The sequence below is a fragment of the Scyliorhinus torazame genome, chromosome 14 (genome assembly GCF_047496885.1).
Source record: "Scyliorhinus torazame isolate Kashiwa2021f chromosome 14, sScyTor2.1, whole genome shotgun sequence".
Lineage (NCBI taxonomy): Eukaryota > Metazoa > Chordata > Chondrichthyes > Carcharhiniformes > Scyliorhinidae > Scyliorhinus > Scyliorhinus torazame.
In genome coordinates this window covers 167,457,190-167,474,621 of record NC_092720.1, presented here as the reverse complement: position 1 = coordinate 167,474,621, position 17,432 = coordinate 167,457,190, and the positions used below count along the sequence as shown (strand labels likewise).

General features: G+C 51.3%; 1 protein-coding gene across 1 annotated transcript in view; it reads left to right on the top strand.

The window, feature by feature from the left end:
- Positions 1 to 5,897: 5,897 nt before the first annotated feature.
- The window catches only part of LOC140390196 (H-2 class II histocompatibility antigen, E-S beta chain-like), a 113,453-nt gene continuing 101,918 nt past the window's right edge, over positions 5,898 to 17,432 (top strand). The window contains exons 1-2 of the mRNA XM_072475146.1: positions 5,898 to 6,064; positions 15,231 to 15,491. Coding sequence (XP_072331247.1) covers positions 5,962 to 6,064; positions 15,231 to 15,491 — 364 coding nt within the window. The 5' untranslated portion in view covers positions 5,898 to 5,961. The remainder of the gene's footprint in view (positions 6,065 to 15,230; positions 15,492 to 17,432) is intronic.

Below are 17,432 nucleotides of genomic sequence, written 5' to 3'. Positions count from 1 at the left end.
AAAACTTTTAAGTTATTTTATTATTATATTGTTTTCTTCTAAAAGATGCAACCACTGTCTTTACAGAAAAGGAAAACGATCTTGCTTCTGGATCCTTCTGGTTGGTTGAAGGGACCTTCAGGCCCAACTTGACAATCAATCTTCTTTTTAAAATCTGGCCTTCTTTAGATGTATTCGCTGTTCTGCTCGGTTGCTATGTTCCATCTTTCCCATGTACCGAGCTGTGAGAGCTGGCTCTGCTGGCTATCTCTGAGCTGACTCTGCCTCCTCTTTAAATTCCGGTCTTCCTTAGATGTATTAGCTGTTTTAGCTTGGCTGCTTTGCTCTGCCCCTTTCCCATGGCCGAGCTGACTGTAAGCTGACTGTGCCTGCTTCTTTGTTCCTTTTCTGTTTCTCTGCCACTTTCTCAGCGTTTATATATCTTTCTAACAGTTATTACATTTTTATGACTTTATTGTAAAGTATCTTTTATTTCACTTGGATTATAAAAGGTATCTTTAATCTGAATTTTTCGAACACGATTAAGTATTCATTTTGAGCATGACCTCAGCTCATAGATCTGATTTTATTGTTTCGTTTGTGATGTTCAAAAATGCTTTGATTTCAAAGGTGGTGTGACTTTTGATTCCTGTCATTTCTGTAGTTTTATTATTATCAAATTGTGTCCCCAGCTCATAATTTTGACTTTGGCTTGGGTCTAATTTGTGTTCTCGTAGACACATTGTCTCCAGTTTCCATATTCACCTGGTGTCAGTAAGATTTCACACCTAGAATTGTCACCTAATTCAACTGAAGCTCATCCATTCTTTTCCAGCTGCTTACTTAACTTCTTTGAAGGTGTGAAATATTGCTTTTAGCTTTATGCTAAAGATTCAGTTGGTGGTGAGTTAAAACGGCTTGCCTCACATTTAAACATTTATCACCTGTTTCAACTGAAAACCTTATCCATTCCTTTCCATCTGCTTGCCTAACTTCAAAAGGAGGTGCGAAACATTGCTTTTAGCTGTATATTAAAATTCACTCAATTGTGACTTGAAAGACCTGCAGTTTTGTTTGCTAAGCCTGTTTGACCAAGGTTATCTGCATTTTAAAATCCTCTCCTGGCAGCTGCTGTTAACCCTTCATGGGATGTTTCCCTACATGAAATGAAATGAAATGAAATGAAAAAAAGGCTGAAAAAATTCTCACATGTTTCTTAAATCAGGTATTACCAGACTTCCATGTTTCAAATGACATATCTTTCCATATTTTCAATTACAACGCCTACAAAAGTCTTCGCATCTTGTATGTATTTATACTGTGCTATGTATAACAAAAACCCAATAGAAAACATTTTTAAAAAACAACTTGATGTTAATATTTCTCCCCACCAGATGGAGTTCAGGAGCAGTCATATAAATATCATGTGATTCCTGGGATTCTGGGAGAAGGTGTTTGGGCGTGAGAGAGCATAGTCGAGAGATCCGTAGTTAGAGATATTGTGGAGTTTAATTTAGTAACCTTTTACATTGGAACTTGATCGAATCTTATTTAAGTGTAAATAAATCAGCTTTGTTCATTTACTTAGCTTGATGTTCTTTGTTCAACACTACATACTCAAGACATCCTGATTAACAAAACAGAGAACATCACATTACCCCCCCCCCCCCCCCCCACCCCCCGCCATACTAGTTTAATCCTCCCAAGGGACTCTAACAAAACTCCCAGGCAGGATATTGGTGCCCCTCCCAGTTTAGATGCAAACCGTCCTTCTTGCACAGGTCACACCTGCCCGGGACAAGATCCCAATGGTCCAGAAATCTGAAACTGTTTCCCCCTATACCAGCTGTTTAGCCATGTGTTGAGCTGTACTATCTTCCAATTTCTAGCCTCACTGGCACATGGCATAGGGAGTAATCCTGAGGTTGCAACCCTTGAGGTCCTGCTTTTTAGCTTATTGCCTAACTCCCTGAACTCCTCCTGCAAGGTTACGACCTCTGGCTGTTCACTCTCCCTCTTCATGATGCCTTGTATTCGATCAGAGGCATCATTGTCCCGGCACCTGGGAGGCAGCACCCCATCCCGGAGTCTTTTTCACGTCCACTGAAGCACCTATCTGTGCCTTTACGAGAGAGTCCCCTATAACTATCGCTCTCCTGCACTTTGCCCTCTCCTGCTGAGAAACTGAGCCAGTTGTGGTGCCATTCTTCTGGCTGCTGTTGTTTTCCCTGATAGGCTTTCCCCCCAACACTATCCAAAATGGTATACTTGATTAATATGAATTGCACTGTCTGATTATTTCCCCTCCTGGTGTGTGTTCCAATATTGAGGACATTGTCAAGTTGCTGTCTCTACCCCCCAACACTAATCATCCTGCATGTGTGGGCGAAAACTTTTCATAAACTGCCTCAGCCACATGGCAACCGAAGATGTTTCTTCACATCCGATTGGTCACTTTGTTGACTGCACAGACAGGTTGCCTGTCTCAACACCGATTGGCCCGATGTGCACGGCACAGAAACCGGCGCTGCTCTGATTGGTAAAGATGTGGAGATGCCGGCGTTGGACTGGGGTGAGCACAGTAAGAAGTCTTACAACAGTGTTCTTCAAACTTTTTTTCCGGGGGCCCATTTTTACCAACCGGCCAACCTTCGGGACCCAACCCGGCCGACTTTCAGGACCCAACCCGCTCGACCTTCGCGACCCACGCCGGCTGACCTTCGCGATTCTCGCCTGCCAACCTGAGCGACCCACGCCGGCCAACCTGAGCGACCCAGCATTTTCTCTCACCTTGCTTGCTGCTGATAAAAATGGAGGAAATGGTTTTGGGTTCAAAGAACAAAGAACAAATAAATGTACAGCACAAGAACAGGCCCTTCGGCCCTCCAAGCCCGAGCCGACCATGCTGCCCGACTAAACTACAATCTTCTACACTTCCTGGGTCCGTATCCCTCTATTCCCATCCTATTCAAGAATTTGTCAAGATGCCCCTTAAATGTCACTATCGTCCCTGCTTCCACCACCTCCTCCGGTAGCGAGTTCCAGGCACCCACTACCCTCTGTGTAAAAAAACTTGCCTCGTACATCTACTTTAAACCTTGTCCCTCTCACCTTAAACCTATGCCCCCTAGTAATTGACCCCTCTACTCCGGGGAAAAGCCTCTGACTATCCACTCTGTCTATGTCCCTCATAATTTTGTAGACCTCTATCAGGTCTCCCCTCAACCTCCTTCGTTCCAGTGAGAACAAACCGAGTTTATTCAACCGCTCCTCATAGCTAGCCAACATGCCAGGCAACATTCTGGTAAATCTCTTCTGCACCCTCTCTAAAGCCTCCACATCCTTCTGGTAGTGTGGCGACCAGAATTGAACACTATACTCCAAGTGTGGCCTAACTAAGGTTCTATACAGCTGCAACATGACTTGCCAATTCTTATACTCAATGCCCCGGCCAATGAAGGCAAGCATGCCATATGCCTTCTTGACGACCTTCTCCACCTGTGTTGCCCCTTTCAGTGACCTGTGGGCCTGTACTCCTAGATCTCTGTGACTTTCAATACTCTTGAGGGTTCTACCATTCACTGTATATTCCCTACCTGCATTACACGTTCCAAAATGCATTACCTCACATTTGTCCAGATTAAACTCCATCTGCCATCTCTCCGTCGAAGTCTCCAAACAATCTAAATCCTGCTGTATCCTCTGACAGTCCTCATCGCTATCCGCAATTCCACCAACCTTTGTGTCGTCTGCAAACTTACTAATCAGACCAGTTACATTTTCCTCCAAATCATTTATATATACTACAAACAGCAAAGGTCCCAGCACTGATCCCTGTGGAACACCACTGGTCACAGCCCTCCAATTAGAAAAGCATCCTTCCATTGCTACTCTCTGCCTTCTATGACCTAGCCAGTTCTGTATCCACCTTGCCAGCTCACCCCTGATCCCGTGTGACTTCACCTTTTGTACTAGTCTACCATGAGGGACCTTGTCAAAGGCCTTACTGAAGTCCATATAGACAACATCCACTGCCCTACCTGCATCAATCATCTTTGTGACCTCCTTGAAAAACTCTATCAAGTTAATGAGACACGACCTCCCCTTCACAAAACCATGCTGCCTCTCACTAATACGTCCATTTGCTTCCAAATGGGAGTAAATCCTGTCTCGAAGAATTCTCTCCAGTAATTTACCTACCACTGAAGTAAGGCTCACCGGCCTGTAGTTCCCTGGATTATCCTTGCTACCCTTCTTAAACAGAGGAACAACATTGGCTATTCTCCAGTCCTCCGGGACATCACCTGAAGACAGTGGGGATCCAAAGATTTCTGTCAAGGCCTCAGCAATTTCCTCTCCAGCCTCCTTCAGTAATCTGGGGTAGATCCCATCAGGCCCTGGGGACTTATCTACCTTAATATTTTTTAAGACACCCACACCTCGTCTTTTTGGATCTCAATGTGACCCAGGCTATCTACACACCCTTCTCCAGACTCAACATCTACCAATTCCTTCTCTTTGGTGAATACTGATGCAAAGTATTCATTTAGTACCTCACCCATTTCCTCTGGCTCCACACATAGATTCCCTTGCCTATCCTTCAGTGGGCCAACCCTTTCCCTGACTACCCTCTTGCTTTTTATGTACGTGTAAAAAGCCTTGGGATTTTCCTTAACCCTATTTGCCAATGACTTTTCGTGACCACTTCTAGCCCTCCTGACTCCTTGCTTAAGTTCCTTCCTACTTTCCTTATATTCCACACAGGCTTCGTCTGTTCCCAGCCTTTTAGCCCTGACAAATGCCTCCTTTGTCTTTATGACGAGGCCTACAATATCTCTCGTTATCCAAGGTTCCCGAAAATTGCTGTATTTATCCTTCTTCCTCACAGGAACATGCCGGTCCTGAATTCCTTTCAACTGACACTTGAAAGCCTCCCACATGTCAGTTGTTGATTTGCCCTCAAACATCCGCCCCCAATCTATGTTCTTCAGTTCCCGCCTAATATTGTTATAATTAGCCTTCCCCCAATTTAGCACATTCATCCTAGGACCACTCTTATCCTTGTCCACCAGCACTTTAAAACTTACTGAATTGTGGTCACTGTTCCCGAAATGCTCCCCTACTGAAACTTTTGCCACCTGGCCCTCGTACATGCTCCTCCAATGGAATCTGTTGGATGAAGGTGAAGCCTTCTGGTGTCGGAAAGTATGGAGTCTCCATCTGTCCAGAGGTCTACATTATTTTCCGTAAACTTTTATGAAATAAAACCCCCCCGAACTTCTAAAAAAAAATTTAAAATAAAATGAATAAAATGAAAAATAATTAAATGAATAAAATAAATAAAATGAAACAAACCTGTTGGACTTTAACCTGGTGTTGTAAGACTTCTTACTGTGCTCACCCCAGTCCAACGCCGGCATCTCCACATCTTGGCGTTATTAAAAGCCGGCTGCTGCGCGGGGAATTGCGCGATCAGGAGCGCCACGAAGGACGGCTCCACGACCCACCCGCGGGTCGCACCCCAGAGTTTGAAGAACACTGTCTTACGACACCAGGTTAAAGTCCAACATGTTTGTTTCAAACACTAGCTTTCGGAGCACTGCTCCTTTGGAGGGAGCAGTGCTCCGAAAGCTAGTGTTTGAAACAAACATGTTGGACTTTAACCTGGTGTTGTAAGACTTCTTACTGATTGGTCAAATTAACCTAGTAACAGATGACGACATGTTGTCCGATTGGCTGCTCCAGCCTCTCTCTCCTGATTGGTTTGCCTTTGCACGGGCTAATTGGCTGTTTCCCTCTCACTCTCCGGCCCTTTCTCTATTGCTCTGTTTTGATTGGTTCCTGTTCTCCTGCGCTAATTGGTTAGTTCTTGCTCGGTTCTTATTGGTCAGTGTTTGCTGGATCCGGATTGGCCAGTCTCTCTGCTTAAAGTCTCCCCGGGCTGCTGATGATTTCAGTTTCTCATTGAGCTGCTGCTGGGAAATGTCTCTGCTCCGAGTGGCTGATTCCCGCTCCCTGTGGATCAGGATCTCCCTCCTCATCTGGAGCCTGATTATCTTCAATGGGGAGAGAGAGAGTGGAGCCGGTAAGTACTCGAGCTAGAGCCAGAGTGACAGGATGGACTGGGTGTCCGGGGAGAGGAACTCCGGGAGAGTGGACCTGCCAATCACTGAAACCCGGCATTTTCTGCAGATTTTTGCAGTGTATAGTCTGCAGTTTTCAGGAACCATTCCTAAGACATTTTTGTCAGGACTGTTTCGGTGCCACTTCATGTTCCCGTCTGGACCTAAAAAATTATTGATTTCACTTCCAATTTCCATCCCTCCACCACCTTCACACGATCCATCTCCGACACTTCCCTTCCATGATCTTTCTATTTTAATTTCTGGGGATAGACTGTCCACCAACATCCATTACAAACCTACTGGCCCCCACAGCTATCTTGACTATAGCTCTTCATACCCCAAATCCTGTAAGGGCTCCATTCCATTTTCCCAGTTCCTTCCCCTCCGTCGCATCTGTTCTGATGATGGATTTGGATTTGTTTTTGTCACGTGTACTGAGGTACAATGAAAAGTATTGTTCTGTGTATTGGCCAGACAGATAATTCCATACATGAAAGAAAACATAGGACATACTTAAATACATAATGTAAATTCATAGACACAGGTGAGCATAGGGAGTGTAGTACTACTCAGTAGAGAAGATGTGTGAAGAGATCAGTTCAGTCCATTAAAGGGTCATTCAGGAGTCTGATAACATTGGGGAAGAAGCTGTTTTTGAATCTGATTGTGCGTGGTCTCAGACTTTTATATCTCCTGCCCGATGGAAGAAATTGGAAGAGTGAATAACCAGTGTGAGGGTTTTTTGATTATGCCTCCCGCTTTCCAAATGCAGCGGGAGATATAGACAGAATCAATGGATGGAAGGTGGGTTTGTGTGATGGACTGGGCTGTGTTCAGGATTCTGAAGTTTCTTATGGTCTTGGACTAAGCATCTGTGATGCAGCTAGATAGAATGCGTTAATCTGTAAATGTTGGTAAGAGTCAATGTAGACATGCCAAATTTCCTTAGTTTCCTGAGGAAATCTCGGCGCTGTTGTGCTTTCTTGGTCGTAGTGTCGACATGGGTGGACTAGGACAAATTGTTGATTTGCACACCTAGGAATTTGAAGTTGTCAACCATTTCCACCTCGGCACCATTGATGCAGACAGGGGTGTGCAGGGATACCTTGCTTCCTGAAGTCAATGACCAGCTGACATTGAGGGAGAGATTGTTGCTGTTACACCACTCCACTGTCAAGGCCACCGGATGATAGTCTCTGAGGCACGTTGCCTGGTTCTTCTTTGGCATCGGTATGATGGTGGTCTTGAAGCAGGTGGGAACCTCGGAATGGAGTAGGGAGAGGTTGAAGATGTCCGTGAACACATCTGCCAGCTGGTCCATGCAGGATCTGAGTGTACGACCAGGGACCCCGTCAGGACCCATCACTTTCTAAGGGTTCACTTTCAAGAAGGCCGATTTAACTTCGGAAGCTGTGACAGTAGGTATGGATGTGCCCGAGGCTGCTGAGCAATTGACAGTGGTTTGATGGTTTCCTGCTTGAACCGAGCATAGAATGCATTGAGTTCATTGGGGAGGGGTGCGCTGCTGCTGGAGATTCTGCTCGACTTTGCTTTGTAGCCCATTATGTTGTTTAAGCCTTGCCACAACTGATGAGAGTCCGTGATATTAGTCTGTTATTGTCTCTTGGCACCCCTGATGACTTTGCGGAGGATATACCTGGATTTCTTGTATAGATCAGGGTTTGCTACTTTCCAAAACGGTGCTGCTGACATGTCTTCATTCTTCTCCCGCACCTCTGCTCTCACCCCCTCGCCTCCCTCCTAGAACCAGGATAGGGTCCCCCTTGCCCTCACTTTTCACCCCACCAGCCTCTGCATTCAAAGAAACAACCTCTGCCAGTACTGTGAACTCCAGCAAGATACCACCACCAACACATCTTCCCCTCACTCCCCCGTCAGCATTTCCCAGGGACCTTTCGATCTGGATACCCTGGTCCACTCCTCCATCACCCCCAGCATCTCTTTCCACAGCACCTTGCCATGCAATCGGAGAGGTGCAACACTGTCCCTTTACCTCCTCTCTGCTCACCATCTCAGGCCCTAAACACTCTTTTCAAGTCAGGCAGTGCTTCACGTGCACCTCTTTCAATCTGGCTATTGCATTTGCTGCTCCCAATGTGGATGAAGCCCAGCACAAACTGGAGGAACAGCATCTCATCTTCCAATTAGGCACATTACAGACTTCTGGGCTTAAACATTAGAGTTCAGCAACTTCAGACTGTGAACTCTCTTCTCCACCTTCACCCCATTTTTTTCATTTCTATCAATTTATTTTCATTTCTTCCATTGAACTGTTTTTCTCTCACCATTTTCCACTCCACTTGGGCCATCTGTTCCTAGTTGCCCTTTGAAACACTGCTCACCTTTGTTCTGCCATTCACACATTATAATCTCTTTTCAGTGAATTGGACATTCTGAATTCTCCCTCTGTGTACTCGAACAGGTGCCATAAGTGTGGCGACTAGGGGCTTTTCACAGTGACTTCATTGCAGTGTTAATGTAAGCCTATTTGTGACACTAATAAAGATGATTATTATTATGTGCCACTATCAGCACCTTTAGCCTTAATCACTTCCATTTACATTTGTTTTGTCTTCTGCCCTCAACAACTTTGTCAATCTCTACTTATCGCTGGCCCCCTATCCAGCCCCATTGCTCCCTGCCCCCCCCAACTCCAGTATAAATCTGACCCCATTTCCATTTCCCTCCAGCTTTGACAGACAGTCATCAAGACTCTAAATGTTAGCTCCCCTTTTCTCTCCACAGTTGCTGTCAAACCTGCTGAGAATGTCCAGTGTTTCCTGTTTTTGTGTCAGATTCCAGCATCCACGGTAATTTGCTTTTATCTAAGACATTATTGCTGCTTGTAGGAATTCCGGGAAATATCCTCAAATATCTTTCAAATATCTAATCCTTTCTCCTGCATAGGGTTAGAAGATTTTGGCCGTTTCTGGTCATTCCTGTACCACCTCCCCTTGAGTACATGGTGTACTTGGACTTTCAGAAGGCATTTAATATAGTGCCACGCAATAGACTTGTGACAAAAGTTATAGTTCGTGGAAAAAAAGGGACAGTAGCAGTATGGATCCAAAACTGGCTGAAAAATAGGAAGCAGAGATGGATATTTTTCGGGCTGTAGAAGGGTTTGTAATACTGCTCCCAAGATTTGGTGTGGGGATCCTTGCTTGATGTGCAGGGGACAATTTCAAAGTTTGCAGATGACACTAAACTTGAAAGTGTCAATTATGAAGAGAACAGTGTAAAACTTCAAAAGGATAGAGACAAGTTGGTGGAGTGGGCAGATAGGTGGCAATTGTGGAGAAGTGTGAGGTGATGCATTTTCGTAATTGGAACATGGCAAGACAAAGATAGGGTAAAATCCGTGAAGGGGGCGCAGGAGGAGATGGACTTGGGTGTGTGGGTGCACAGGGATCACTGCATAGATCATAGATGGTGGCATGACAGGTGGAGAGAGCAGTCAATAAAGCATAGAGGGTGGGATTCTCCATTGGCTGACGCAAAAATTGGGATTGGACAATAGGTTCCGACGCCAAAAATGTGGTGGGTGCTGATTTGACACCAAATCGCAATTCTTCGTCACCTTGACAGTGGTGTCAATGCAGTCTGGAGCGCACATACAGTAAACACCGTCTGTATGTCATTAGCGGCCTGACCCGGTATTCTCCATGGCCTCCGCTCGTCTCCCCCTCCGATGGGCTGAGTTCCCGATGGTGCTGTTCATTTCTGCTTTTAAAAATCATGAAACCGGCGTTGTGGCTGATGAGGTAGAACATGGAGAGGAGCGACGGTGGGCTGCCGGGCTGGACACTGGCTGGGCTGCTGGGGATGGTGAGGGGGCGATGGGGGAATGGACCATGTGGCCGGGGTCACCCCCTCCCCCTCTCCCAGTGCCCAGGAATGGACCGCCATTACCATGGTCTGCAATGATGTGGAGATGCTGGCGTTGGACTGGGATGAGATCAGTAAGAAGTCTTACAACACCAGGTTAACACATGGTCTGCAAGGCAGCCACCTTGCAGCACACCCCACTAACCACCCTCCTTGGCCCCAGTTCTGCAGAGTGACACAGGCCATATAGGTGCCCTCACCCCTGCACCCCACCGTCCGCCATACCCCCACCACCCAACCAGCTGCCACCCTCCAGCGGGGCATCTGGCGGCCCCCCCCCCCCCCCCCAGGGCAACGCCCACTGTAGTCCCCACAGGGGCCGCGGATCATATCCCTGGCAAGGGCTGTGTCAGCCGATGGTACACTTGGCAGCAAGTCAGGCACCAGGGCCAGAGTCCCCATGGTGCCAGGCACAGACGGGGTCTGGTTGAGCATGGGGGTATGCACCATGTTGGCTTTTCACCCCCTGCAGACAATAGATGGCCTTCCTCCTAGTTGCCGCAGCCCTGGGGGATGCCCTATGGCTGTACAAGCTGGAGCTGCTCGAGGAGGAGGAAGCTGCAGCACTGGAGCGGCACCAGAGGAACAGGAGGCAGCCACCCAGGATGGAGAGCTGCCCGCCCAACAGGTCGAAGAGGAGGTGCCAAATGAGGCCTCGCGTGTAGCAGCAGCTTCTGTCATTCGAGGACCGGGCATGTTGTCGAAGATCTCGGCTCAGCAGTGTGCACTGTGACATATCTGCCAGATGACTGCAAACCTGACACCGCCGGGGGAATGGGAGAGGACACCCACTCCCGGTGGCCATCAAGGTGACGGTCGCCATGGGGTCCTTCCAGATGCCGAGTGGGGACCTGTCTGGGATACACAGACCTCGGTGCACAGGTGCATCCGCACCCTCACAGAGGCCATGTATGCCCAAGCGGCCCAATCCATCCATTTCAATGTGGACCGAGCCCACCAGGATAACCGGGCAGCCACCATCGACAGGATACCCCGAGTCCAGGGGATGATCCAAGGGGTTTCATGTCCCCCTGGGAGCACCGGCAGGTGGCAGGCCGTTCTACATAACCGAAAGGGGTTCTCTTGATGAACCTCTTCACTGAAGTGCCCAGCCGAGGTGAGTGTCTCTGGGATGGTGGAGGGTGTTGGAGACAGCTGTGACAGAAGATCTGTATCATCCTCCGATTCTAGTTCCGGGGTGTCTTGAGTTTCAGGTCGAGGTTTGCCGTCCAAGCTGCTCTCGCCATCAGTGCTCTGCTCACATTTGGGGGGGGAGCTGTGTGTCGTGCTATGCTTCCTGAAGTCGTTGATCAGTTCCTTGTTCTTTCCAACATTTAGAGAGAGGTTGTTTTTGGTACACCATGCAACCAAGTGATCTATCTCCCTTCTGTAGTCTGAATCGTCGGTGTTTGAGATACGACCCACCACAGTCGTGTCATCTGCACACTTATAGATTGAGTTGGAGTTGAATCTCGCCACACAGTCGTGTGTGTACAGGGAGTACAGTAGAGGACTGAGCCCACATCCTTGTGGGACCCCGGTGTTGAGGACTATTGTGGAGGAGGTGTTGTTACCTATCCTGACAGATTGCGGTCTGTTGGTGAGGAAGTCAAGGATCCAGCTGCACAGGGTGGGGTCAAGTCCCAGGTTGCAGAGTTTGGTTATTAGTCTTGTTGGGATAATGGTTTTGAAGGCGGAGCTGTAGTCTATAAACCGCAATCTTACATGGGTGTCCTTGTTGTCGAGATGTTCGATTGTAGGTCCAGAGAGATAGCATTGGTTGCAGTGATAGGCGAACTGCAATGGATCGAGACCGTCCGGGAGGCTGGCGTTGATCCATCTCATGACTAGCCGCTCAAAGCATTTCATGATAACAGGCGTCAAGGCCACCGGCCGGCAGTCAGTGAGGCACGTTACCTTGTCTTCTTTGATACTGGTATTGTGGTGATCTTCTTGAAGGAGATGGGGACCTCGGACCGGAGAGCTGAGGTGTTGAGGATATCTGCGAATACACTCGCCTGCTGGTCAGCGCAGGCTCTGAGTGCTCGCCCAGGGACCCCGTTGGGGCCCGTCTCTTTCCGCGGGTTTACTTTCAAGAAGGCAGCTCTTACCTCCGAGGCTGTAATAGTGGGTATGGGTGTGTCCAAGGCTGTTGTGGCGGGTGCCACTGATGTATGGCTGACTGTTCAAAGCGGGCATAGAACTTGTTCAGTTCATCGGGGAGGGATACTCCAGCCCCAGACATTCTGCCTGGCTTTGATTTGTAGCCTGTGATCTTGTGTAAGCCCTGCCATAGATGTTGTTGGCCTGTGACTCTAGTTTGACGGACATCAATGCTCTGCCCGCAATGGGTCGATTTCCCGACCGCACAGTTGACGTGTGGTCTCAGCAGTCGGGAACCCGGCGTGGCAGCTGCGAACTGTGTCCAGCGCCGCACAGTCGGGCAGGAGCCGTGCTGCTGGCCAGGGGGCTTCGGCGACGGCTGCGGCAATGGTGCTCCGTGCCCGTCCACCCGATCCCACAGCCCACCTCCTGGCCACCCCCGCTACTCCGCCCAGCCCTGGCAAAAGCCCTCCGGCCAGCGGCACAACTGTCAGCAAATTACAGTGATGTTGGACACCTTCCGTACCCCCTCTCTCTCCCTCAGCAGCCGTCACGCCGGTTTCACGATTTTTGAAAGCACAAATTAACCACGCCATCGGGAACTCGGCCCATCGGGGGCGGAGCATCGCGGAGGTCCTGGAGAATGTCGGGTCCGCTAATGATATGCAAACGGTGGCTACTGTACATGGGAAGTGAAATCATAGAATTTATAGTGCAGAAGGAGGCCCTTCGGCCCATCGAGTGCACCTGGAAAGAGCACCCCACTAAAGCCCATGCCTCCACTCCATCCCTGCAACCCAGCAGCCCCACCCAACCTTCCTGGACACTAAGGGGCATTTTATCATGGCCAATCCATCTAACCTGCACATCTTTGGACTGTGGAGGATACCGGAGCACCTGGAGGAAACCCACACACACATGGGGAGAACATGCAGACTCCACACAGACAGTGACCCAAGCCGGGAATAGAACCTGGGACCCTGGAGCTGTCATGTGAGAGTACCTTTAAGAAATGGATGTTTAGGCAATGTACCTTTTTAAGGAATGGAGTTGATCATATTACTGAAGTGATGTCACGGGGGGGGGGGGGGGGGGAGCTGAGCTCACTTCTGCTTTTGGTTTCAGTTTGAGAAAGCAGCTTGGGTGTGTCTGTGTTTCCAGAGAGCTGCAGGAAGAAAAGCAAGGTACTGGAGCTGAAGTCAACCAAGCTGATATATCTCTGCCATAAAACAGAAAATATATATTAACTGTGACCTGGTGTGTTACTGTTGGTTTGAAGCCTTTTGGATGTTTCAAGGAACATTTTGAGGGATTATTTAGTGTTGTATTATTTTCAGGGTTGTCTTTGAAGTAAGGGTGTTAAGGGATCCAATGTTTATTTAAAAGGTAAAGTTGAGTTCATAGAATAAACATTGTTTTGTGTTAAAAACCACATGTCCATAATTGTAATAACACCTGGGGAACAAGCCGTGTGCTTCAAAAGCAACAATCCATTAAAGGGGGAGGTTGGTTGAACTCCATGATACATTTTGGGGTTCTGAAAACACCTTGCATAACAGAGCTGTGAAGCAACTGTGCTAACCACTGCGCTGCCATGCTGCCCCACGGTGCTGCTTGATGCATTGATGTTGTTTTTGAGATGACAGAGAATCGTGATTTGGCTTCAAATCGGCGTCTTCCATGATTTTGGTATCAGAAGCTATTCTTTGTCCAATCGCATTTCCCGATTTTGACGTTGGCTAACAGAGAATCCCGCCCCTGAACTTTGTATTTGAGAAAATTGGCAGTGTGCTTGTGACTTTTTTCCTGATAGTTTTCAGTTGTTGCTCTTATTGATTACCCATAATCAGAGTATCTTCATTGCAGTGTTAATGTAAGCCTACTTGTGACAATAATAAAGATTATTATTATCTGTTCTTGACCCCCCTCCCAACCCCCATCTCCAAACCTTTCTCCTCTATCCTCACTTCTGTCTATCAGATCATAGCGAAATAATCTTTAACAACAACAGCCGATGTTAGTGACGATAATTACCTCGATGAATTATTCATCCTTTTATATCGTCTGCAGTAATGGGATTATTTCCAAATGATGTGTTAACTGTCTGGGGTGGGGAAATACCGGTGGACAATGAATTCTCCTCTGTCCTCTCTACTACACACGCTGCTGCGTCCACTTTTTGTGGGGTGAATGAGTGCGTTTCAAACACCAGGGGCGGGATTCTCCGCAATCGGCGCGACGTCCGCCGACCGGCGTCAAAAACGGTGTGAATCAGTCCGGCATCGCGCCGCCCCAAAGGTGCGGAATTCTCCGCATCTTGAGGGGCCGAGCCCTCGCCTTGAGGGGCTAGGCCCGCGCCGGACTGATTTCCGCCCCGCCGGCTGGCGGAAAAGGCTTTTGGTGCCCCGCCAGCTGGCGCGGAAATGACTTTGCCGGGCGGCGCATGCGTGGGATCGTCAGCGGCCGCTGACAGTTTCCCACGCATGCGCAGTGGAGAGAGTCTCTTCCACCTCCGCCATGGTGGAGACCGTGGCGAAGGCGGACGGAAAAAAGTGCCCCCACGGCACAGGCCCGCCCGCGGATCGGTAGGCCCTGATCGCGGGCCAGGCCACCGTGGGGGCACCCCTCAGGGCCAGATCGCCCCGCGCCCCCCCCCCCAGGACCCCGGAGCCCGCCCGCGCCGCCTTGTCCTGCCATTCAAAAGGTGGGTTGATTCTCGCCGGCGGGACAGGTAGTCCAGCAGCGGGCCTGAGAAACGCGGCGGGGGGGGGGGGGGGGGGGGCGCACCAACCAGCGTGGCGCGATACCCACCCCCTCCAAATAACCGGTGCCCAGAATTCGGCAACCGGCGGGGGCGGGATTCACGCCAGCCCGGCGATTCTCCGACCCGGTGGGGGTCGGAGAATCCCGCCCCTGATCAGGGTCTTGTTGCAGTAAGGTTTATTTGACACTGACGGTGGGATTTGTGGGGAGGGGGAGCCGCTGCTGCTGTTCACTCTCACTGGGGAGGCTGTGCAGTCCGGAGGCGGAAAGAGTCTCCCTCGCGGGGCTGTGTCAGGGTGTTGTCCGTGTCCCGGCGGTAACTCCGGCTCTCTCTCTCTCTCTCTCTCGCAGGGGCTCACACTGGTAGCGGCATTCACGGATGTGAGTTTAACATCTCCGGGACCTGGACCTATATTGAGGAGCTTGTCTATGATCAGGAGCTGATCGCGTATTTCGACTTCAACCAGAAGAAGTACATCGCGGTGAAGGACTGGATGAAAAGTAATGCGGAAAGATGGACTAAAGAGAGCGGGGAAGCGTCCTACCAACAAGGGATCGCTTTCTGTGACAACAACATCAGAAACATGGAACATTGGACGCTGCCCCGGAAAGGTGAGAGCGGGGCGATGGAGGCGGGGGGCCATCACCGGGGCGGGGGCTGTGCCCGGGTTCCTCTGTAACTGGGGCGGGGGCTGTGCCCGGGTTCCTCTGTAACTGTGGCGGGGGCTGTGCCCGGGTTCCTCTGTAACTGTGGCGGGGGCTGTGCCCGGGTTCCTCTGTAACTGGGGCGGGGGCTGTGCCCGGGTTCCTCTGTAACTGTGGCGGGGGCTGTGCCCGGGTTCCTCTGTAACTGGGGCGGGGGCTGTGCCCGGGTTCCTCTGTAACTGTGGCGGGGGCTGTGCCCGGGTTCCTCTGTAACTGGGGCGGGGGCTGTGCCCGGGTTCCTCTGTAACTGTGGCGGGGGCTGTGCCCGGGTTCCCCTGTAACTGGGGCGGGGGCTGTGCCCGGGTTCCTCTGTAACTGGGGTGGGGGCTGTGCCCGGGTTCCCCTGTAAATGGGGCGGGGGCTGTGCCCGGGTTCCTCTGTAACTGGGGCGGGGGCTGTGCCCGGGTTGCTCTGTAACTGGGGCGGGGGCTGTGCCCGGGTTCCCCTGTAACTGGGGAGGGGGCTGTGCCCAGGTTCCTCTGTAACTGGGGCGGGGGCTGTGCACGGGTTCCCCTGTAACTGGGGCGGGGGCTGTGCTCTGTCTCCCCTGTAACTGGGGCGGGGGCTGTGCCCGGGTTCCCCTGTAACTGGGGCGGGGGCTGTGCCCGGGTTCCCCTGTAACTGGGGCGGGGGCTGTGCCCGGGTTCCCCTGTAACTGGGGCGGGGGCTGTGCCCGGGTTCCCCTGTAACTGGGGCGGGGGCTGTGCCCGGGTTCCTCTGTAACTGGGGCGGGGGCTGTGCCCGGGTTCCCCTGTAACTGGGGCGGGGGCTGTGCCCGGGTTCCTCTGTAACTGGGGCGGGGGCTGTGCCCGGGTTCCTCTGTAACTGGGGCGGGGGCTGTGCCCGGGTTCCTCTGTAACTGGGGCGGGGGCTGTGCCCAGGTTCCCCTGTAACTGGGGCGGGGGCTGTGCCCGGGTTCCTCTGTAACTGGGGCGGGGGCTGTGCCCGGCTTCCCCTGTAACTGGGGCGGGGGCTGTGCCCGGGTTCCTCTGTAACTGTGGCGGGGGCTGTGCCCGGGTTCCCCTGTAACTGGGGCGGGGGCTGTGCCCGGGTTCCTCTGTAACTGGGGCGGGGGCTGTGCCCGGGTTCCCCTGTAAATGGGGCGGGGGCTGTGCCCGGGTTCCTCTGTAACTGGGGCGGGGGCTGTGCCCGGGTTCCTCTGTAACTGGGGCGGGGGCTGTGCCCGGGTTCCCCTGTAACTGGGGCGGGGGCTGTGCCCAGGTTCCTCTGTAACTGGGGCGGGGGCTGTGCACGGGTTCCCCTGTAACTGGGGCGGGGGCTGTGCTCTGTCTCCCCTGTAACTGGGGCGGGGCTGTGCCCGGGTTCCCCTGTAACTGGGGCGGGGGCTGTGCCCGGGTTCCCCTGTAACTGGGGCGGGGGCTGTGCCCGGGTTCCCCTGTAACTGGGGCGGGGGCTGTGCCCGGGTTCCTCTGTAACTGGGGCGGGGGCTGTGCCCGGGTTCCCCTGTAACTGGGGCGGGGGCTGTGCCCGGGTTCCTCTGTAACTGGGGCGGGGGCTGTGCCCGGGTTCCTCTGTAACTGGGGCGGGGGCTGTGCCCAGGTTCCTCTGTAACTGGGGCGGGGGCTGTGCCCAGGTTCCTCTGTAACTGGGGCGGGGGCTGTGCCCAGGTTCCTCTGTAACTGGGGCGGGGGCTGTGCCCAGGTTACCCTGTAACTGTGGCGGGGGCTGTGCCCGGGTTCCTCAGTAACTGGGGGGGGGGCTGTGCCCGGGTTCCTCAGTAACTGGGGGGTGGGGGCTGTGCCCGGGTTCCTCTGTAACTGGGGTGGGGGCTGTGCCCAGGTTCCTCTGTAACTGGGTTGGGGGCTGTGCCCAGGTTCCTCAGTAACT